Source organism: Berghia stephanieae, chromosome 3 (assembly GCF_034508935.2).
Source record: "Berghia stephanieae isolate SIO BIC M18660-M18661 chromosome 3, UCSD_Bste_1.3, whole genome shotgun sequence".
NCBI lineage: Eukaryota > Metazoa > Mollusca > Gastropoda > Nudibranchia > Aeolidiidae > Berghia > Berghia stephanieae.
In genome coordinates, this window is record NC_088362.1 from 9,639,279 (window position 1) to 9,663,448 (window position 24,170).

Below are 24,170 nucleotides of genomic sequence, written 5' to 3' on the forward strand. Positions count from 1 at the left end.
TTACTGTTTTGTGTTTGGTATATAATTCATGTCGCTGAGGAAATCTGCACTGCAGAGTATGGAAGATCGCAGTGTATAAATATTTTATGAATACATTCAATTTGCAGTTACGAACCCAACAGCGATAGCAGGGGAGGAAGAGGAGTCAGGAATTATGACCAACACTGCCGAAACTGGGGGCGGAGATGGTGGAAACTGTGGATGTGGCGGCACTATTGTTCAGCAAGGTAAATTTCTTATCATCATCATCATCATCATCATCATCATCATCATCATCATCATCATCATCATCATCATCATCATCATCATCATCATCATCATTATTATCATATTTCTACTTCTCATTTCCACTAACCGCCACTACCTGCACCATCACCATCAACACCACCACCACTGTAACATGTATTGTAATAGTAATATATTGGAGTTGTTATGTGCGAATGTAGTTGTTCTGCTGTGTTCATTTATGTTAGAGTTGTTTCTAGAGGTTACTCATTTTGTGTTGTGCATGTTTTGCATGTGAGTGTGAATGTTGACTGCGTGGACTTATAAGCACGTTTTGTCCCATAGGAACATCGTAAGACGAGTGTTTTGTGTTAAGTTAGTTACTGAAAGAACCCCGTCCGAGCTGGCCGTCTTATATATTTGTATTAAATTTACCATTTGATTGATAATAAATAAATTTAATAAACGAAGTCTCAGCTGAATCGATACAACCATCACCACCATCATCAACATTATCATCACTATTCTTATATTATCTTATCTTATCTTACCAAAGGCTTAAAATATAAATTATCCTTTAAATGCCTTATACAATAATTTATAATTACAGAATCTCATATAGCTTGCATTGTATCATTCACAGACAGATTTACACAACTTTGAATATCAGGGAAAATGTATCAATATGACAATCTAAAATTGAAAAATACTATCATAGAATACTGGTAATTGAAAACTGGTCATGATCGAATGGATCATAAATGTACAAAGTTCATAGTACAATGAAATATTAATGACAAAAATAATCATGAAAGCAAAAACGATAATAATAATACATCTGATAAATTATGATTTTACATTATTTCAGATGCCATGCATTTTACTTGTCAACAATTACAAACCAGTCTACAAAATCATGAAATTAATGGAAACAATTATATCCACATGACGATTTAAAGTTTAAAAGACTAAATAAATAAATGGATAAATAACTAAAGAAACAAACAAACAAATAAATGAATAGATAAATAAATAAATAAAAATTAACAAGCTCAAATTGAGTTTTAAAATTAATCAATTAATTAAATTATTATTATTATTATTATTATTATTATTATTATTATTATTATTATTATTACTATTATTACCATTGTTATTATTACCATTATTATCATTATTATTATTATTATTATCATTATTATTATTATTATTATTATTATTATTATTATTATTATTATTATTACTACTATTATTATCATTATCATTATCATTATTATTATTATTATTATTATTATTATTATTATTATTATTATTATTATTATTATTATCATTATCATCACTATTCTCAACATCATTGAAATAACCTAGAATACATAAAACCTGTGCATACACTAATAATATTGTAAGTCGTCATTTCATATTATCAACTTTAGATGGCTACAACAAAGAGGCAAGCTGTACTTCCTATCCCTGTCTTATATTTGAGGATGACTTCGACAAACTGGACACCAAACTTTGGGAACATGAAATCACAGCAGGGGGAGGCGGCGTAAGTGATGGATATTATTTATTTATTTGTTTATCTATTTATTTATTTATTTATTTATTTATTTATTTATTTCTGGTAGTATTTGATGATTATAAAGTAAGTGGTGTTGTTGGAGAGTTGTCATTGGGTGAAGTATGCAGATGATGATGATAATGATGGTGATGATGATTATGATGATGATGATGATGATAATGATGGATGATGATGATGATGATGGGTGATGATGTTTATGATGATGATGTTGATGACGACAAGTAAAGCGGTGGTGATGATAAGTTATCAATACAACATACATTTTTATTTAAAATAGTAGTTATTATACATATTAAATAGTAGTAGGTGAGTATTTTAAGCTTTTGCTATAAAATTGATCCATTTGAGTCAGTGAAAACAAAATGGCCATTACTTGATTCATCTCTCTCTCTCTCTCTCTCTCTCTCTCTCTCTCTCTCTCCCTCTCTCTCTCTCTCTCTCTCTCTCTCTCTCTCTCTCTCTCTCTAACACACACACTCTATCTATCTATCTATCTATCTATCTATCTCTTTACGCCCTTGAAATACATCTTAACATTACTTACACTGGTTTTTCATTTTAAAATATAACATATTATACACATATGAATTCATATAAATTTGTCAAATAATCTAATATAGATTTAATTTCTAGTGTCTTCAAAGCAGTCAGCTAGTTCTCTTAAAGACACTTTGAAATACAAATGTCAGGTCAAATTCCATTTATCTCATTTAGAATTGGGAGTTCCAATACTACATCAACAACAGATCCAACTCATACGTAAGAGATAGTAAACTGTTTATTAAGCCGGTAAGTAAAGTCTCATCAAAATGTTGTGATCGTTTAAAATTAAAGCAAAACGCAATACGAGCTAAAACTTTATGGAAATAAAAATCATAAAGGGAGTAAATCTGACTCATGAATGAAGAACACAAAACAAACGACGTTTACTTGAAAACGGCCAAGAGCCGAAACGTCGTTTGTTTTGTTTTGTTCATTCATGAGTCAGATTTACTCCCTTTATCTTTATATCCATTTTATTGACTCGTATAGGCACCAATGCCAATGCTCAAAATTGCGTGTTTCTTGGTGTTCACGTCTTTATTTTACAAGGACCATTTGAAGAAAACGTCTGAAAAATTGGACCTATTCCCTGGAGTATTCTCTACCCGTTGATGTGAATTGCATGTTATTTTGTATGATCATTTATGTTCACAATATGTTATTTCGTCATGCTGGATGCCAAAATATTTTCTTTCGCGAGAATTTAGGGGGAATTTCAACCGACTGATCTTTTATTTATTAGTCACTATGCTGTAAAAATATATATGTTTCACAAGTATGTTTAATCGTGTTTGTGTTTAGTTACATGACGTCAAAGCTGGAACATTTTGTTATATCACTTGAAAAGCAAAAGAAATCTAGGTTGTTGAAAAAGAAATTGCTCTCACATTCTTATTTATGTATGGGTTGTCAAAAATTTTAAGTGTTTTCTATGACCATCAGAATACTTTATGATTATAGTAAGAAAACCAAGTTTAACTAATTTTAAATTGTCTCCTTTGATACCTAATTTATATACAGATACAGATAGCTTTCGAAATTATTTCTTTGCAGTTATCTGCATGAGTGTTTCTCATACTCATAGTACAATTTTATTCAACTGCAGACTTTGGCCACAGACCAGTGTGGTCCAGATTACCCTGAGCATGGCAAACTCAATTTATGGGGTAGGTATTATTTAAAATGCAACTCCAGCTAATGTATCCTCATGAAACACTCTCAAATTCAAGCTCATTACAGATGTTGATAACTGCTTTTGTGGAATTGCAATACGCTTCAACAGTCGTAACGTCACTTCCCTCGTAATAACGCATAGTAACTTAGTAACTGGCTCTAAACTATCGGAACAATGGCGGACGCCCTTATGAAATTTTTCTCCGACGAGCATAAAAGCGTATCCAGAGGGAAAATAAACAGTATAAATCTGATCATGTTTTGACACATTCTGATCACAAGACATATGAAAAGTTCTAGCCAGCATAAGCCAGCATGAAGAATAAAAAGTCCCGATTTTATTTGTTTAGAACCACGATGGCCGCCGTTGCTGGGCGACGTGACATCAGACTATTGAATCCAATTAGGAAAACCATTGCAAATTTATTTTATTGATAATGCAGCGGTACAAACAAGTTTTATTTTTCCTTACCTACTCAGGGAGCCACCCTGCTAGTGTGTGCACTGGTAATGATTTCTACGGATGCGAGAGACAAGGAATACCTGGACAAGTGGTCAGTCCTATCCAGTCAGCACGTCTAAGAAGTTCAAGGTCTTTTAATTTCAAGTATGGACGAATGGAGGTCGAGGCTAAAATGCCCTCCGGAGATTGGCCCTGGCCTGGTAAGTGGTACGTTAATTATGTATAATAAGTCAAACTTAGTCGATTCAAACTTTTCCAGGGAAATTTTCAACGTTTTTTTTGCCTTTGTACGGCTTTTCATCTTTGTGATAATCGTCGAAATGTGACATAAAGATCGCTAGTTCAACTTCCGCTGTGAACTAGAAAGTTGAGTACCTATAAAATGCGTTACACACATTTTCTCACCAACTATCTATATCCGCGTTTCTGTCGAAATAATTATAATAGCGGCTCATAAGTGTCATGTCTCGTCCAACAAGGCAAATGACATTGTTGGCCATTGTACACCGAGTAGAGAACAAAATAAAAAGGCTTGTCGCGTCAAATACAAATTGCCTGCGTGACGCCAATGTGCTTAAAGTGATCGTTTTCTACAGTCATTATTATCTTTTTTTCTGTTTTTACTACTTCTTTATTATTTTTTTTTCTGGGTTAAAAGAGACTAAACATTATCCAAGAATAAAGCTTTTTCTTTAGGTAGAAATTTAGAACAAGTGCCTATCATGAGCGTAGAATGCATGTGTTCTTTGTATTGAGGAATGGTCATCTCTATACACAACGCATGTAAACTTTGATACAATTTACAAGAGTCTTTGAAATAAAATATCAATCAAATATTCTCATGTTCTTTTCTTATCCCGAGGAACAAGCAAATCTCCTTGTTTTTCCAAATCCTTGATATCTATAGATGTGAATGTAGTGTAGATATAGTTAAAATATATTTTAATTTAATGTTCATTTATATTTAAATTACTCTCTCAGCTATTTGGTTACTTCCAAGATGGAACGCCTACGGGAACTGACCCGCATCAGGAGAGATTGACTTGGTTGAAAGTAGAGGTATGTGAAAGGTTTTAAGCATACTGTATTATGTCACGTAATGAAAACTGAACCGTTGTTGTACAAGAGACTTGGGAAGCCTTTAACTCCCACAAACTGATTTCCACTTAAGTCGACTCGTTTTCTTGAGGTTTCATTAACATATTGAGTAGAACCAAAATGTCGTACAAGAGACTTAGGAAGGTTTACCTCCTTACTTCAAGCTGATGCTTTCTCAGGTCCGTTATTTTTCTTAGTATTGACAACACATTGAATAGGACTGAATTTTTAAGAAAAGTGAGTGGAGCAGGCACTTATGTTGGTAACAACAAGAGATGAAGTGAGTAGGAAAGTGCCAGAAGACAATGGAGAATTCTTTTTTTTTCGCGGCGGTGATGGGGGTTTGAACCCGCGACCTTATTGGTACGACAAAAAAACATTTTATTCTCTATTGTCTTCTGGCACTTTCCTACTCACTTCACCTTTTATTGAACAGGACTATAACACTGACACCGAGTAATATAATCTGGATCAGTGGTTTATTCAGAGCCGAACATAAAAGATAATCGTAATTAGTTTCGTCCAACTGTATTTGTGCACGATACAGACTACCTCAATATGTAAGTGAATTGGTCCTTAGTGAGAAGTGAGCGTAATATATTTAGACATATTTTCAGACTTTAAATTTTAAGTAAACATGTAAAAAACTATAATCAGGGGCGTGGCTATATTGGCTGATTTGGTGCCTGGCACCATTCCATCTTTAAAAAACGGATTAAATCATTCAAAATATAATAAAACAGAAAAATGTATATTCGCCTCTTACTTATTTGAGTTAAGTCTTTTCTGTATTTTTTTTTCTTTCTTTTATATTTACAAATATAGAATGTTTTAAGTCATTTTCTTCTGATTCTGGCCACCTTATACTGTAATCATGCCACGCCAATGACTATAATATTTAAACAGCACCACAACATTAAGATTCTTTCATCATGAATTGCTTATTTATTGGAATTTCTATTTAGGAAATCTACACTACAGAGATGACAAGGGTCAGCCAGCCGGAGCTGATAGCGTGGGAAGTACCCTTCATTTTGGACCTTTTGTGGCAGCCAATCAGTGGCCTAAAGCACACGCTACCATGTAAGTACAATACCTGCTTATCGTTTATGCTCCAGTGAAGTGATTAGATCATTGACAATAATCAAACGATACGAGTAAAGTAAATACATAGATATCTTCCAATGGTGATACCCAGAAATTTTCGTTAACTCTAAATAGAGCCGGTGTTGTAGATTTGGATCACAAAAGAGACTAAGGAGATTTTACTAGAACAATCTATTTTTCAAAGCTTTAATCAACTTTTAACACAAGCAGGTATCTATAACAATAAGAGAAAAACAAAACGTTAGATGTAAAAAAGACACAAAATATAACCAAAATCACTACAGCCGGTAGTTCTACCACACTGCAATGTCTCCTTTTAGTCCTTTTAGTCCAGCTGGGTGTCCATGATCCCAAATCTCTGGCCCCAGTGTTTTGACAATTTTATAAACATTACCCATTCCACTCAGGTGTGAATACATACTTGCCTGTAGGAGTGCCGAATTTTGTAAGGGTGATAAGTACAAAAATGTCGCTTAACGGAAGATTTCCGTTGATGAAAAATTAGAAAAAAATGGTACTATATTACCTGGAAATTGAGCAAATGAAGCCATAGAAATCTTGTTAATCAAAAGTAGAAATGCGCCATATAAAATGCTTATATTTAGTTTATCAATCACAAATAGATTTATTTTCATTTACCTCAAATATTGCTTGATATGATATACATAATATATGTGTGTGCCCATCTCTCTCTCTCTCTCTCTCTCTCTCTCTCTCTCTCTCTCTCTCTTTCTGTGTGTGTGTGTGTGTGTTTGTGTGTGTGTGTGTTACTTTGAACATGATAAGCGGTAGCAGCAATAGAAGCAAAGAGCATCTGAAATTTAATTTGGAAAATTTGGCACATATATCAAACTGCAGGTCTTCTATTGATTATTCGTATTAATGCACCATCAAATTAAAGAAGAAAATACCATGGTGATGTTGATCAGTTTTATTGACTCGGCTGGCAAATAATGAGGACATAAAACACCTCGATTCTTAAGAAATGGAGAAAGAATAGACAATTAGTATATAACTATTACTGATACATGGTGAAAAGTCTTTCATATGGACACTAATTACAACTCTTAAATGATTAATGAAGCCAGCATTCTCAACCGGTTGTACTTAAAAGTGTATCTAAATTTCAAGTAGGCTATAGAACTCACAACAGAATAGAGGCAAATTACATAAAACAAAGTTTACAATACAATCCTTAAAATCCAGCACCTAACCAATATCAAGAACAAATCACAACTAAAAAATAAATATCATTCTTGAAAATAGCGGATTAATAAAGAAAGTCGTATCTTTGGACAAATAAAAAAATGCAAAAATATTCCTACTGTGAGAGAATTGGTTAAATATAGAGTCATTAGAGAAGGGAGACCCCAATTTGAGCCTTGAGTAAGAAACTTAGCCCCTAATGCTGTCTATCAGGCGCTGCACAGTATATGTAGCTGACGTCTGAATTATCTATTTTCCCCCAACGATAATATAGACTTGAGGATGAGTTTTGTTTTTATATATTCTATTTTATTTGTTTATAGACCTGTCCAGCGTTTCTAGTCGAATTTATTTGAGGAACATGACAAAAACATAAAACGCTTAAGGTCCACAACACAAAACTACCAGCAAGCAATCGAAAAAAAGGCATTTTAAAAAACAACCTAGGAAATAGAAACAGCTGACTGAGAAGTAAAAGGCTCCTTATTCAAAATCAAGTCGATATCATGTACCAAAGACGATTTTATTTGCAATCATTGTGGATTCCAAATAGTTTAATCCACCCCCTCATCTCCCTCCCACATTCTTACTTCAGGACAGCTCCATCAGGAACGTTTGCTGATTCATTCCACAAATACAGACTGGATTGGGACGATACATCAATCAGGTGATCATTTTGCAGTGTTCAAATTTTTACACCAGACTTTATCTTTTTTCTTTCAAATTTAAGAAGACAAAATGAACTGCTCTAATTCTAAACATTATTCAAATTCAATGTCAAAGATCATCTCCGTCTATTCCTACTTCTATGCAACATGCTGAGTCCTAGTCCTAGTTGCTTAATGGTGATCTCAAAGATTTTGAAAAAGTTATCAGAATATAGATTCTGTTTATTTGTTTTAGAGGAGCTTCTGCGCTTTCGGCAATGTTAGTTTATTTCAATTGCAAGTATAAGTGGATGATGCGGGAGAGTTATAAAAAGTGAAATTTGCACTTACACCTCATTGTCGCATTTTTTTCATGAGTGTTAAAGTTACACAGACAGCCAAGGAAAAGTGACACAATGAGAGAGTTATTTAAATGAGGAAAACAGAATCGAGAGTCAATATTTCTTAATGTATGGCTTTAGACGATCTAAAATTTCCATCAAATAGTATAATAAAATAATATTTCCCTTCTTAAGTGGAATTAAGGTATCTACTGTTTGACAGGTATTTAAAAATAATATCAGCCAGTGACGGATTTTTAAAAAAGAAATCTATATATTCACCCATTTTTAACAGTTATCAGAAATGGCATTTACTTTATAACATACATCTAGTTGACAAGTTCGCAGCAAATAATTGTATATTGTTTTGAGATGCTGAGCAGAATTGCTTTTCTAACGCGATACACTTATATTGTGTTTCTTAACATTCACATTCAGTATTCATTGAAAATATTTACGCTCATCATTCTATTTCTAAGATGCTCGGTAGATGGAAAAGAGATTTTGAAAGTCGCCCCTCCTGCTGGTGGTTTCTGGGAATTTGGTGATTTTGAGAAAGAGGGAAAATCTAATTGGGACAATCCATGGGCTGCTGGAGGTCACATGGCTCCCTTTGATCAGGAGGTATACAAAGAATTTAGTAATAAATTAATTTTATTTTGCAAAGTGCATTTTTTACATTTTCTATTTTTAGAAATAAGTGATATTAGGAAAACTTGCGCATTATCGATTAACTATCTTTTTTGTTGTAACGATGATAAATAATAAATAATAATAATGTTATAGCTTTATAGTGCGCCAAACATCCCTTCATCAGGAGGGCTCTGGGCGCATAACATAGATTAACTTAATCATTAAGCCCTAACACAGTACACGAACAACGCTAATTATACACATAATCAAAAGAAAGCCTGTCGGAATAAGAATGTCTTCAATCGACGCTTGAATTCCTCTAGTGAAGACGAAGAACGTATCTCTAGTGGTAGTAAATTCCACAACCTTGGATCAGAATGCTGAAAGGCGCGTTCACCAGCCTTCAATCGACAGCGGGGTGTTATCAATTTGAGGTCGTTCGTTGATCGAAGCGATCGCTGTGGGTTATACCGTTCAACGAGGTTTGAGAGATATGTTGGTGACGAGCCTTCCAGGCATTTGAAAACGATAGTTGAAGATTTATATTTAATCCGCTGGTCCACTGGCAGCCAATGCAGCTGCTGTTGTAATTCGGGAGCTGCAGTTTTCCTGTCTTTATGCAGTACAACGCGGGCTGCCATGTTCTGTATTTTCTGGAGTTTGTTTATTTTGTCCTTTGTAAGACCAACAAATGATGATGATGATGATGATGATGATGACGACGACGACGATGATGATGATGATGATGATGATGATGATGATGATGATGATAAATATAATAATAACAATGATGATGATAATAATAATAATAATAATAATAAATAATAATAATAATAATAATAATAATAATAATAATAATAATAATAATAATAATAATAATAATATTAATAATAATAATAATAATAATAATAATAATAATAATAATAATAATAATAATAATAATAATAATAATAAGGTGAGGATGATGATGATCAATATAAACATATCGCGATGATAGTGATGAGATGATAATAATGATGATGATGATGATGATGATGATGATGATGATGATGATGATTACTATTATTATTATTATTATTATTATTATTATTATTATTATTATTATTATTATTATTATTATTATTATTATTATTATTATTATCTAATTACGCCCTTTCGCAACTGTACCATTAGATGCGGTCGCCTAGGCATTCTATGAGGGACTATAGGTAATACATCAAACAAGATGTCCGATATCAACATGAATCACCCATGTTGTCCAAAGCAAGCAAACAAGAAACAAGCATGATGTAAAGAATAAGTACAGAACAATCAATAAAACGCATTTCTGGGAAACGGATATATATATATATCCTAAATCTTTGAAATTAACGCTATCCATTTTTTATTTCTCCATTACATTTTATAAACCCTTCAGTTCTTCATCATCATGAATGTAGCTGTTGGAGGTGTTGGTTTCTTCCCCGACAACTATGTCAACACTCCATATCCAAAGCCATGGCAAGATCACGCAGGACATGCCGCTACTGATTTCTGGAATGCTCGAGGCCAATGGTTACCCACATGGCACCTGGATCAAAACAATGGGTAGGATGCCGCTATGCAAGTCAAATATGTGAGAGTTTGGAAAATGAAGCCTTGAGGAAAGTGGTGTCACCTCACATGCTTTTCTTTAATAATATGTCTTTTTCCGATTGATAATAAAATACCATAAAACAAAATATTTGTGCATCCTTTTTTTTAAATTCTATATTATATCCAAGTAACATACAGTAGAAAATAAAAAAGCAATCTTCGAAATGCAATTTTTATTTTCAAAAGAAAGCTGAGTATCATTTTTGTTTCCACTACTATAACTGTTTAACAGTGATGTGAAATCCATTTGGTAGCAGATTACTTCGTACATACGAGATTTGACGGGTCTATAACCATAATCGATTTGTTTTCTTTATAAGTTAAAATTTTGACACGACAGTTTGTATCATATCAGCTAAGAAATATTTAAGCAACATTTGACCTCTACCACAATATTTTCACTCATTTAGAACCACGTATATTTAAAGATATCGGTCGACGAAAATAAGAAGAAAATAAGACTCCTACGGTAAAGTTGAGGACTATCTTCATGTTGCAAGTTTGTTGAAGGTCAAAAGAACCACTGCATACAAGATTTTAAAGCCCACAGCTCTAAATAAGAGTGATGTTTCGAAACCGTGGTGGCTACGAAAATGGAAGGTGACTGATGAAAATGATTAACTTAGAGTTAAGGGATAGACTTCCTGACGCTCCACACGTCGAGAGTACTCCGATATGCAAGATTTTGGACGGAATGCTGATTACGTCAAAAAAGCCTAAAGCAAAGATGCACCTATGGGAAGAAATTATCCCAGAAACAGAGACCAGTGACATAAATATGCGACAGGGTTGATTCACCAGGTGCAGAAGAATTAATTCATATTTTTCGACGAAGCTGGAATAAACTTGTGGGCAAAACAGTCCCGCGGCAGAGCTACAAGTGGATAACGTGTAGTTAGAGTTGTGCAATGGTGGATGGGGAGTTATTTGACGACGATTCGCTATAAGTAATCTTAGTGGTCTCATTTAGCATGAACTTTTAGGGGGTGGCATGATAGCCCTTCGATTCAACAATTTTGTCCAAGAGGTTGGTAGGACGAATCAGGTCCAAAATGTGTGTTGTTTTGTACTTGAAAATGCACCAGCTCACCCATAAGCCACCAGCATTGTTTTAACCCGATAATCTTTCAATTCGCCATCGCCAGCCTTACACTCTTTTCGTGAATATATGAGAAAATGCATTCGCTGTATGGAAATTAATCATTCAAAACATATTTGGCAGAAGTTCACCAAGGCTGTCTCAGCTGGCACAAGAAGGTGTTGCTACTGAACACCCATCAAGATGCAAGCCACCTTCAGGGGTAAGCAGGCCTACCTCTCTGTGTGTTTCGAAAGACAGGACATTTATATGTAACTCTAACCGTTGGTCGTTCTCAACGAGGTCTGTGACTTGTTCCTCCGCATATCCCTGTCCAGTGCAAGATTGTGGCATTTGTTTATTGAAATCGTAAATATCCCAGTTTATGTAAATAAATCATATTATTACCTTTGTGTCATTTAATCCACGTTCGTGTTGTGCTTTTCATGAATTTATAGCTCAGTGACTAAAACCAGTAGGGTGACTAAAATCAACAACCAAAAACAATATTCTTGAGTTTAAAAGTATGGTTTTATATGTTACAATCAAGTTTTACAATACTTAGTGAAAAAGGATAAAAATGCATTTTAAACACTTGACAACATTGTTTTTGGTTGCTGATTTTAGTCACCCAAACGGTCTTAGTCACCCCATAGTAATGTATTTCAAGTTCAGGTGGCAGCGCAATTTCATATTATGTGATTCGGATAATGATATAAAATTTAAAGAAAAATGCCATAGTGGTATCATCTTATTGATGATGACATAATATTATTTAACTGAGGAAAGTAAATGGAATGACGGACTATTGCTTGTTTTGTTTTACTGACTCAATGGTATTTTGTATTTATGCGCACTGACTTGCATTCTAAAGAGCGAACAATGACAAAAAGAATGATGTTATACGTTGGGGTTTGGTAAAAGATAATTAATTAGGTTATCAACGCTGATATATGAAATCCCCTATGAGGCAACTTTTAGGTCAATTTTGAAGGTATACACACCGATTGAGCTCAGAAAGATAATTAAATTATCTAAAACCTTCAAATTGTAAAAACCTTTCGTGAGAATAAAGTTCGCTCTTTAGAATGCAAGTCAGTGCGCATGAATACAAAATATCACTCTCTTGCGGAGAATAGAAATAATATGAGCAACGCAGAAATTGTTTTTCTATTCAGTAAGACTTCACTGACAACAGAGACCACCACTATCTACCACACATATAATATGTGAGAGGTATTATTTTTTAAACCCTAAAATTCGTGGTGTCGAGAATGTAATCACGGAGGATTACAACAGTTTTGATTCAATGCATCATTAGCAAAAGCATTGCATAGTGAAATGCCACAATAATTTAATTTGATTGGTCAATTAAATAAGAAAATCACACATGTTTTTCATAACGAAACAAAGAGTTTTAATGTTTTCTGATTCAAAAGATTTTTTTTGACTGATCAAATAAATGTGATAGGCAAAACATCAAGTTTTTTGTTTTCAGAACTAATTTTATTTTAAATGTGTGCTATTTTGTTTAACGTCTAATATGCACAGAGAACGCATTGGGAATAGTTGTCACACAATGTCCAACGAATATAAAATGAAAAGAACGATGATTTCACCTATTCAACATTGTTATGAACGAATGAATAACAGTAATGTTATGTAAATCAGGTTTAGCAAATGAGAAAAAGATGGTTATCTAACTGAACAACGGATATGGGAATCGGGCAACAAGAACATATAAACAGCATTAGAGGGGTTAGCTTATCAGTTACATTTCATAACAAAACTAAGCATTAAAAATTGATTCATGGTGATAATGGACCAATATAGCAAGCAAGCCTTTTTATACTTAAAGAAGTCATCAGCTTAGTTTGAAAAATTCTAGAAGATTGCAAATTTTTGGTACAAAATAAATGTGAGACTTTGGTAAAGCAAAACTAATAGGGAGTGACGAATGAGTCGAAAGTGAGATTCATGGTAAATCAACAATTATAAGAGAGATATTGTTATACAAGAGGCCAGTCTGTAGTTACCAGGAGAATCAATCAAACCATACAATAATTGTAGCTAAAAATACTTGTCCGCAACTTTTGTCTGCTGTCCCCCCCCCCTCTCCTCCCCTAGTGTCTATAATTAGCAAATCAACAGTAATAACATTCTGACACTTTGACACTGATGTACCTGATGATCTGAAATAACTTTGTGAAATTTCAAAATTTACTCCAAAATTTTATTATTTCTACAATGTTATCCCAACATTTTAATCAAAATGCTCACTCTTTATGAAGAAGGAAAATAACGTTTTAAGGAATGTATGAATAAACATTAGATATCATACCAAATTTGTTAAATAAAACACTCCAGATATATGTAAAAGGGAGAAAGTTCATTATTGCTCCTTATCCAGCTGCTTTGCAAGCTTGTCCATTTCATTAAGCGATGCCTCAGTTCCTTGCTGACAGAAAGATCTTTCTCCTTTGTCCGCTTTACGAACTGAGACTACTTTAAGATACCCCCCTCCAGAGTTTCCTTGCTGTTTGGCCATCGATCCAACAAGTCTGTTTCAGAAAATGGATAAAAAAGCATCATGGATGCAGACCTTACTTTTTGTCGTTGAGTTAAAACCAAAAAATACCATCTGTAAGTAAAGAAACTCAAAGATTAGGTCTAATTAGTATGAAGATTTGAGTGATCATGAATAAATAGGTGGAAGAGCAATAAAACACCTCCTTTACTCACTATATCTAAGGCCACCTCTATTCGAAGAAGTACTAAGATACGTATAATCTGACTGAGCCTCATTTGATTTTATTCAAATTAAATATTAAATCTAACAGTTGTATCCTAAGTGGTCCATTCTACATATTTTCTTCAAAATCAAAATGTGACTTTATTTCTTAAGGTTACATAACTATTTAAGTAACGTACCTGTGAACCTGACCTTTTGCAAGACTTGGTAATTGCCTGTCCTGGAAATAATAATCATTAAAAAAAAATTAACGATAATAATAACAACAAACAAACAACAACAATAATAATAATAATAATAATAATAATAATAATAATAATAATAATAATAATAATAATAATAATAATAATTATTATTATAATAATGATTATAATAATAATAATCAAAAGTAAAAGTAAAATTCCCTTTATTCATCCCCAAGGGGAAATTTGTCTTTAGGGTCTATTCCAAGACTAGAATAACCCAGGCGTCAGCAGCAAAGTGAGTTAGGGCTAGGTGACTTGCTCAAGGCCACACAACGAGCCGGGAAGTCGAACTCGGTACCTTTTGGGTACAAACCAAAAGCCGTACCGCTGAGCCAGTTATGACAATAATAATAATAATAGAAATAATAATATAATAATAATAAATATAATAATAATAATAATAATAATATAATAATATAATAATAATAATAATAATAATAATAATAATAATAATAATAATAATAATAATAATATAATAATAATAATAAAATAATATAATAATAATAATGATAATACTAATAATAATAATGATAATAAATAATAATAATAATAATAATAATAATAATAATAAATAATAATAATAATAATAATATAATAATAATAAATAATAATAATAATAATAATAATAATAATAATAATAATAATAATAATAATAATCTAGAATGTGAGGATACGATCCTCACTTCACGTATAGTTTACTACATTATCCGCAGATGGAAACGAATGAGCGACCTCCGACATACCCAGATTGTCTGTTTGTACAAACTGGGTCTTCTCAATTCCAAACAACTCCATCCCATTTCACGGAGTTGACAACAAAATCGAAAATTATTATCACACCATAGACAATTCTATATTAACTTTAGGCTTATCTAAAAACTGTGAAAAATAGTCAATCTGAGTTCTGCTTTTTCTAACGGGGCATAGATACTGCAATATTACGTCTTCTTGTTGCTTTTCATTTAATCGATCAATCAAGCCAACACAATAGAATCAAATACACCTGGGCATTCTGGTTTTGTATATATTTTTAAAGCTTGTTTATCTTATCTACTTTTTGGTTTGATATTAAAATGTATTTCATTTGATTAATACATTGGTTCTTTTCCAAAAGGGTAAGTTCTTACTATTTCATAGAAGGCACACCGTATGGTTCCCGACTGATCTCTTACATAAAACTCTTTGCCTCCATCAAACTGTGCGTCTGCAATCCCAGATATGATCAAACCTAAAAAAAGAAATAGTTTAGAAAACATGTGTATCCAATAAAGCGGAAAATGTTTTCTAAGAATCGAACTCGGTTAAATGCAATTTCTATTACCTATATTGCTTTTCAATTTTTTTTCCGTAATAGTCATCCGGTTTTTGTTTGTTAGAAATCCTTTTAAACCATTCAGACCCAGGAATAAGAACGTGAAGTGGAACTCCACGATTTCACACCATGTTTAATCATTTTATTTATTCCACTAAGCCATAAAGAACCCATATTTTGACACTAGCAGTTTAACAATATAGTTAATTGCTTATTGCCAGATACTTGTATACACCTGAATCGAGCGGGAAGATATGCCTGGGCCATATATACATAGTACAGCGTTACCCATTTAATCATTGACCATGTTCAACCTTTCGGATTGCTACATGGCAAGACACCGTACTCCTGAGTCATTGATTTATGACCTGACCACTGTGTTGGTCACTTTCAATGTTCCTTCTCATATCACTCATTTAATAAGATTGAAAGGTGTACATTGCAATTGGACTAATGGGAAGTATCCTTTAAACATGCGTATCGTGTTTTAACTACACATCAGCGTACTATTTTATTTTTTATTTGTGAAATACTATTCTATAAGAAAACCAATATCATGAGTTAATTAATCTCAAAAGATAATACGTGCCGTATATTTCAAAAAGTACCACTCCATCATAGAGTCCAGCTTTACTCCAAGACTGCATATCTCTTATTGGGCAAGTGAATATGCGAAGTGAGGTGTCCAGTTCTGGTGATGCTTCCTGCAGATTAGTTGTAAGCAATTAAATTCAAACTTGAAGATTTATGTGGATGGAAACTAGGAAAATGTGTGTTCATTCCTAGAACTACAATGCTACGTGGTATAATGCTGTTCTGTGTAAAAAAAAACAACATATGTTAAAAAGAAATGTGGCCAGGACATTTGGCCATCAAATATCAATCGATGAAAATGATTCTCTTCTTGAAAAAAAAATCTCAAACATGGGACTTCTTGGAAAATTATAGAAGCGTGTTATATTTCAGATTACGGCAATGTTCTCGCACAAATTTAGGGGGTGGGGGTGTACAGCCTATGAGATTGCATTTATTTATTTATATATTTTTAGATTTTCGCCAATAGGCCTAATTTACAAAATCTGATGACAACATACACGATACTAATATTAAATTTTAAAAAAATGAAATTTCCTTTATTCATCCCTTACGGGAAATTTGTCTTTATGGTTTATTCCAATGGAAGACTGGAATTACCCAGGTGTCAGTCGCTGTGCATCGCCGCAAAATGAGCTAGGGCGAGGTGACTTCTCAAAGTCATACAGCTAGGTGGGTAGTCGAACTCACTCAATTTCGGGTACGAATCAAAGACCATACAGCTGAGTCACGCTGTCCCGTGCTGTTTTACCTAAAATGATGCCGTGAATAACCGCAATACAATAATGGTATCAACAACAATAATTGCAATTATAATAACAACACACCATAAATAATAATCACTTCTTATCTATGCTCGCTATTTTCCCTAGTTTACGACATAAAGTACTCGAGTTAATAACAAAAAGCAGATTTAGAGCAGCACACTTATAGATGTAATCAATAGTTCTAATAAATGAATTTGAATTGTGTTTTTACTTTTTGACCACTGAATGATGTTATATTTTTAAGACTGTTTTTATAAGTGAGAGCAATTCTAGATGTCTTTTCCTGAATGACCAACACAACCTCCCCAGCACTACTAACCAGTTTCATGGCCTGTCTGCTGTGAGAGAAGGTGACAATGCCTCCAGTTTCACCCTTTCTGTGTGAAACTTTAATGTCCTTTCAAAATGTATCTGATTGCCACCATACAGTGCTTACGTTGTTGCAGTGAATGAATACAGAGATGAAATAGTTTATTTTTATGATAATCTAATAAACCCTCTTCAAAACCCTGTACAACAGGTTATACATTTAATTTTGTTGACCTCCCTCGTTTAATGTAGCATTGTGTTCTTTCTTTTCTCACCAAGTATTTTGAAGAAGGTTGCATTGAAACATCTTCCTCATCAAAAATACTGAGTGAAGCGTCCGTTTTACCAGAAAACTGATAAGTTAGCGTGGTATCTCTACCACCAGATTTCGGATGGCTTTGTGTAGGAGGGTTGCCACATTTCGACTGACTGGGGAAAGAATTTTAAAAGAAAATCTTAGGTGGCACATGCTATATTAATGTTTATTATCGGTAAATAAAATATTTTGCTTTTTTTTTTCTCCTAAAAATCTAAACATTTCGAGGACTTACAGTTTTGAACGAGTACGTTCGCCCATTTAATAGGCAAATCAGATTTTTTTTATAATTGAAGACTTATCTACATAGTAAGATTATTTTACCGCCTTTTTTCAAGTACCATTGATGTTTTTGGCGCAACATTTTTTTAAAATCAATCAATCCATCAATATATATATATATATAATATATATATATATATTATATATATATATATATATATATATATATGTGTGTGTGTGTGTGTGTGTGTGTGTGTGTCATATATATGACACCATAAAACGAAAGAGGGGTTATTCATAAACAATAGTAAGTATAATACTTTATTCTTTACAGATGACAAAACTCTACCTTCACTCTCTCATGTTCGAAACAAATGAAATTAGAGAGAGAATATATCCTTTTTAATAATATAGTGCTACATTAGAAATAAATGTTGTAGCCGCATTTTCCTAATTAAAAGCAACCAATATTCACATCCATTTAATGTGTAAGGGGTATTCCATAGTTTTAATATTAAAGTAAAGGTGCAAATGTTTATTTAAAATCCATGGTCGTAGCCATTAGTAAGAGATGAGGGAAATAAAAATTCACTTCAATTCGTTTTACTCATTTATACGTAAAACAGGAATGCCAGGTCGCATGACTCCATTTGATCAAAAGGTATATAAACTCAATGCCTATTTTCATTACTAATTGTTTAACTCTCTCCTTACCGACCATTTTCAGTAGTTTTCCAAAATGACAGGCTTACCCAGCAGAAAAAATGATTTTTAAAACTCAAACAATCTCTCTACAAAAGAATTTTATGTTCGTATTAATTAAACAAAGATCATTCTCCAAAGTTTGTGATGTACAAAATAAATCTGAATAAGAAAAATGTATATTGTGTCGTGACAAATGTGACGATTTTGCTGTAGGTGGTAAAGAGAGGGTTAATGGAATGGTATTGGTATAAAATTTATGTCAGCAAAGAAAAAAACTAGATAACTGAAGTGCAAACGAACAAATTTCTTGCGGATGAAAAAGAAGAAGAAGAAGAAGAAGAAGAAGAAGAAGAAGAAGAAGAAGAAGAAGAAGAAGAAGAAGAAGAAGAAGAAGAAGAAGAAGAAGAAGAAGAAGAAGAAGAAGAAGAAGAAGAAGAAGAAGAAGAAGAAGAAAGAAGAAGAAGAAGAAGAAGAAGAAGAAGAAGAAGAAGAAGAAGAAGAAGAAGAAGAGAAGAAGAAGAAGAAGAAGAAGAAGAAGAAGAAGAAGAAGAGAAGAAGAAGAAGAGAAGAAGAGAAGAAGAAGAAAGAAGAAGAAGAAGAAGAAAGAAGAAGAAGAAGAAGAAGAAGAAGAAGAAGAAGAAGAAGAAGAAGAAGAAGAAGAGAGAAGAAGAAGAAGAAGAAGAAGAAGAAGAAGAAGAAGAAGAAGAAGAGAAGAAGAAGAAGAAGAAGAAGAGAAGAAGAAGAAGAAGAAGAAGAAGAAGAAGAAGAAGAAGAAGAAGAAGAGAAGAAGAAGAAGAAGAAGAGAAGGAAGAAGAAGAAGAAAGAAGAAGGGAAGAAGAAGAAGAAAAAGAAGAAGAAGAAGAAGAAGGAAGAGAAGAGAAGAAAGAAGAAGAAAGAAGGAAACGAAGAAGAGAGAGAAGAAGAAAGAAGAAGAAGAAGAAGAAGAAGAAGAGAAGAAGAAGAAGAAGAAGAAGAAGAAGAAGAAGAAGAAGAAAGAAGAAGAAGAAGAAGAAGAAAAGAGAGGAAGTGAAAAGGACAAAGAGAGAAGAGAAGAGAGAGAGAGAGAGAGAGAAGAAGAGGAGGAGAGAGAGAGAGAGAAGAAGAGAGAGAGAGAGAGAAGAGAGAAGAGAAGAGAAAGAGAGAGAAAAGAAAGAAAGAAAGAAAGAAAGAGAGAGAGAGAGAGAGAGAGAGAGAGAGAGAGAGAGAGAGAGAGAGAGAGAGAGAGATATGCAGAAATGATGATTATGATAATTTCACATTTAAAATAATAAATGAAAACAATTTTTGTTTAGCAGGAACTGACAAAATTAACTATATTAAGAAATAACGACTAAAATCATAAAAAGTCATTTTTGTGACCCAATACTTCGAACTTGTATTATATCGAGACGAAGCGGATACTAAAGAAAGACACACACACACAAAAAAAAAAACAAAAAAAAAAAAAAAAAAAAACAACAAAAAAACAAGAAAACAATGAATGTAATGTCAAACTTATCTGAAATATATTTTATTTGGTGATCGCACATGACGAAACTATTTTAAATCTCACTTAACTTAATATATAACTTTAACCGAGTCATACATTTTTTACTACGAGTATAAATGCAATATTCATCATATCGATTTGAAGTAATGGGTCACATTTCACAAACTTTTACCTTTTGTTTGGTCTAATCATTCCGAATTGTGATTGCACATTACCGCTCTGTAACTTGACGACTCTAGGTTTGTTGCCGGTGTCTGCATGACCTCCTTTGTTTTCCCATGGAGTTGATGACGTAGACGCTGAAGAATTCCTCGGCCATTTAGAGGATGCAATGGAAAAACTGTTAGCAGCAGAAGAATATGAAGACCCTTTATCTGGATATTTATGAATTTTGTTCACGCCCTGTCCAATGTTAGAGCTCCAATTATTATTTGAATTTTCAATATCGCCGTCTCTGGTAGAATCAAGACAGTTATCACTGTAGTCACTTCTATCTCTTCCGTTCGAACTCGAGCCCCATGCTTGTGTGCTTGTCTTAGCTCTTTTTGCATCCATACGATGATGGATTGAAGTCTGACCATGAGATGTATCGCTATTAAATTGTCGTGATTGTATGATTAGGGATGATCTTTTATTATTGATGCCGGGTTTATGGCTAATTAATTCTGGCGTTTTAGGAAATGGTTTGGATGGATTTGATCCTGCTGGTCTGTTGTATGCATGGTTCGTGTTAACACTGTTAAAAGACACTGAGGTATTGTTCATCCCATTGTTAAAATTCGTTTTCCCTTTGTGTGGTGTTTGAGTTTGCCCATCAAACCCACTGGCATGAGTAATTGATGATGATGGTGATGGTAGTGACGATAAAGTTGATGAAGTCTGATTTGATGACGTTGCTGATGGGAACATAATTTGTTAGTGCAGGTGAAAAATAAAAGAAAGATTGAACAGATGAGGGTGGTTCTGATGGTGGTTTTGGTGGTGTAGGGGACAATGATGATGATCAAATAAAATTCGCGATATGATGTGATGAGTGATGATGGATGATAGTGATGATGAATGATGTGATGATGATGAGTTACATATGAGTCAAGAAACACATGAGGAAGGAATAAGAAAAAAGAGAGACAGGGTGTTGTATGTGCGTGGGTGTGTGTGTGTGTGTGTGTGTGTGAAAGAGAGAGAGAGAGAGAGAGAGAGAGAGAGAGAGAGAGAGATGATAGGGAGGAGAGATGGGATATCAGATTAGTATTAAAAATGATTTGCAGAAAGGTTACCAAAGCCAAAATAAAAAGTATTCGAAATAAAATATTATATATACTACCAAACTTTTTTGAACTGGCGTTTTTCGAAGGATCTGACACCAAAGCATGTCGTTCTCTTTTCCTGTAGTTAAACAACGGCATTGGTGAAGGTTTCTGGGGTGGAATGGGGGAAGTAAATGAAAGCGGGAAAGTTGAGAGTGGCAGCTTAATAAGTAAAGCCCCACCACACAAGCGAAGAACAAGTTTCGATCCCAGGTGGAGATTTTTTCCTGACCCCTCTGTCAATAAAACACTGCGTGTATAGCTAGGTCTGTTAGACCTGACCGAAAGTATTTAAGTTATATTGCCGTATTATCCAAAGAGTGCCAGCAGTCATTGATAAACACCAGCTATGGGTGCCTTATGGACCTGTAGGATGCAAGCTAAAAAGTTTGTTTTTCTTCTCTATGATATAATAAATGAATAAAATATGAATGGTCTACTTATTAGCCAGATGCAAATTATTTGCCAAGCTTTGCGTTTAACTTTAACCAACGAGTATACAATATGAGTGCCACCTTTGTCGATCACAGTAAGTTTCTTTACGAGTCAATGGGAGCGATCTATATTCATGTTTTCGTGCAACCGAGTCATCATTCACGTGATTTGTTGCTGTCCAACGATTGGACATTTCTGAATAAATGTAAACACTCTGCTTTGTTTATGAAAGTTGTAAACATACCCATGTGTCAAGCTTAACACAATGACCAATCGTAATATGAGATAGTTCAAAATCTGTGAACACTTTTCATTATGTAGGTCATTTTGAGCACATTTTGCAATGTGACCAATGACCTCGAGCACATGGAAAGTTAATATAGATCATGCCCATTCCCTTCTCACAGAGTTGGCATGGGAATCAAACGAAATCGCGAAATCGTTCGGTTTTTTTTTTTTTTTACAACTGAAGCGATGGAAGGAAAAAGAAAACAACGATGCATACTTTGTTCGGCGATTAATTTTAAAAATTGTCGAAACAAGCCTGAATTCAATAATGGTTTTCATGACAGGTTTTATATAATTGATAGGGGTTATAATGGTAATTATGATAGAGTAAGTTCTGTCTTCAGTTACAGTTGTTGTGAGATATCCATATGGGAATCATACTTACTTCATATATATATATATATATATATATATATATATATATATATATATAATATAAATATATATATATATATATATATATCTTCATCCTCCATCTCAATAATATTTGACGATCCCACTCTCTCTCTCTTTCTCTCTCTCTCTCTCTCTCTCTCTCTCTTTTCTCTTCTTCTTCTTCTTCTTCTTTTTCCTTCTTCTTCTTCTTCCTCTGTCTCAATATTCATACATATATATGTCTATCCTAATCTCTCTCTCTCTCTCTCTCTCTCTCTCTCTCTCTCTCTCTCTCTCTATCTATCTATCTATCTATCTATCTATCTATCTATCTATCTCTCTTCCTCTGTTTCAATATCTGTCTATCCTACTTTCTCTTTCCCAGTCTTCTAGATTGAGAAATGCTCAGGAAGTGATAGCCAATATGGATATATGATCTAAATTTGACAAGTTCCCAAGACTCATATTATACTTCCAAAAATAACGCGCTTTTATATAACGCAAAAGCAATACTTAACATGTTGGACGAGACACGGTGTTTGTAAAGGCGCTTTTACGGTCATTTTTCGATAAAGGAAACACTGTTGCCGGGTACCCATTGATTTAACAACTGAGTACAGCGAGAGAATACGAGTAAAGAGCGTTTTCCAAGAACCTAACTTTAAGGCGCCCACAGTGGAACTCGAATCATGGACTTACAAATCACAATACGCCAAAGGTCGCTGCAATCTTCATGCCTCTCTTTTGGGACGTGTGGAAAATACATCCAAAATTCTTACCAGATCAATCTCGAGCTAGACTATCACTTTCATAAGCCTTGTGTCTCATGTCTGCTTTTCTTTAGACGACTTATCCATCCTCTAACTCTATCCTCTATTTATTTCCCCTCTAATTTTGTAAGATTGACATTTTTTTTTTTCACACTAAACGAATTAGACTGGAAGAGAAGTCTTTGATCTGTTTTAATTGGTCGACCTGATAGAAATATGGCATGGAACCTATCAAGATGAATAATCTCTATAGAGAACATTTTCATTTTACACCATGGAATGGATCCTATGTGAGTGCCAGGTCAACCCAAGACTTATACTTATAATATAAAATTAGAAAATCCATCGCAAGGCAAACTATCCAAAGCAAAGTATATATTCTTACCATGATCGGGAACACTTTATATGTCTACTTAAGATGTATTGAAACTTCACATTTTATTTTACAACACTTTAAAAAATTATCAGTTGACACAAAATTTTCTTTCATTTATTTATTGTCCCGTGTTGTCTAATCCTACCTAGCAGACGACAAAATTATTACGGAAATTAC

General features: G+C 33.5%; 3 protein-coding genes across 5 annotated transcripts in view; 2 read left to right on the forward strand and 1 right to left on the reverse strand.

Moving 5' to 3' along the window:
- Positions 1-10,739, forward strand: part of LOC144969460 (beta-1,3-glucan-binding protein 1-like) — a 19,991-nt gene extending 9,252 nt beyond the window's left edge. The window contains exons 6-15 of the mRNA XM_078908580.1: positions 108-227; positions 1,659-1,774; positions 2,522-2,596; positions 3,456-3,516; positions 4,004-4,186; positions 4,968-5,045; positions 6,050-6,167; positions 7,993-8,064; positions 8,865-9,009; positions 10,436-10,739. Of these exons, the coding sequence (XP_078764706.1) occupies positions 108-227; positions 1,659-1,774; positions 2,522-2,596; positions 3,456-3,516; positions 4,004-4,186; positions 4,968-5,008 (596 nt within the window). The 3' untranslated portion in view covers positions 5,009-5,045; positions 6,050-6,167; positions 7,993-8,064; positions 8,865-9,009; positions 10,436-10,739. The remainder of the gene's footprint in view (positions 1-107; positions 228-1,658; positions 1,775-2,521; positions 2,597-3,455; positions 3,517-4,003; positions 4,187-4,967; positions 5,046-6,049; positions 6,168-7,992; positions 8,065-8,864; positions 9,010-10,435) is intronic.
- Positions 5,076-13,300, forward strand: LOC144969148 (beta-1,3-glucan-binding protein-like). The gene is made up of 7 exons (XM_078908256.1): positions 5,076-5,082; positions 6,050-6,167; positions 7,993-8,064; positions 8,865-9,009; positions 10,436-10,605; positions 11,876-11,954; positions 13,283-13,300. The coding sequence occupies exons 1-7, from the start codon at positions 5,076-5,078 to the stop codon at positions 13,298-13,300; spliced, it is 609 nt and encodes a 202-aa protein (XP_078764382.1).
- Positions 13,125-24,147, reverse strand: LOC144967128 (uncharacterized). 3 transcript variants are annotated; one of them, XM_078903975.1, is made up of 8 exons: positions 24,003-24,147; positions 21,772-21,860; positions 20,615-21,338; positions 17,986-18,139; positions 16,630-16,744; positions 15,856-15,956; positions 14,663-14,703; positions 13,125-14,292 (listed from the first exon to the last, which is right to left on the reverse strand). In XM_078903975.1, exons 2-8 carry the CDS (start codon positions 21,812-21,814, stop codon positions 14,124-14,126), a joined length of 1,347 nt encoding a protein of 448 aa, XP_078760101.1. In that variant the 5' UTR covers positions 21,815-21,860; positions 24,003-24,147; the 3' UTR covers positions 13,125-14,123. The 3 variants fall into 3 exon arrangements, with proteins under 3 accessions (XP_078760101.1, XP_078760100.1, XP_078760103.1); XM_078903974.1 differs by having other exon boundaries at positions 21,767-21,860; positions 24,003-24,142; XM_078903977.1 differs by lacking the exon at positions 21,772-21,860 and having other exon boundaries at positions 24,003-24,138.
- Between the last annotated feature and the right edge of the window lie 23 nt (positions 24,148-24,170).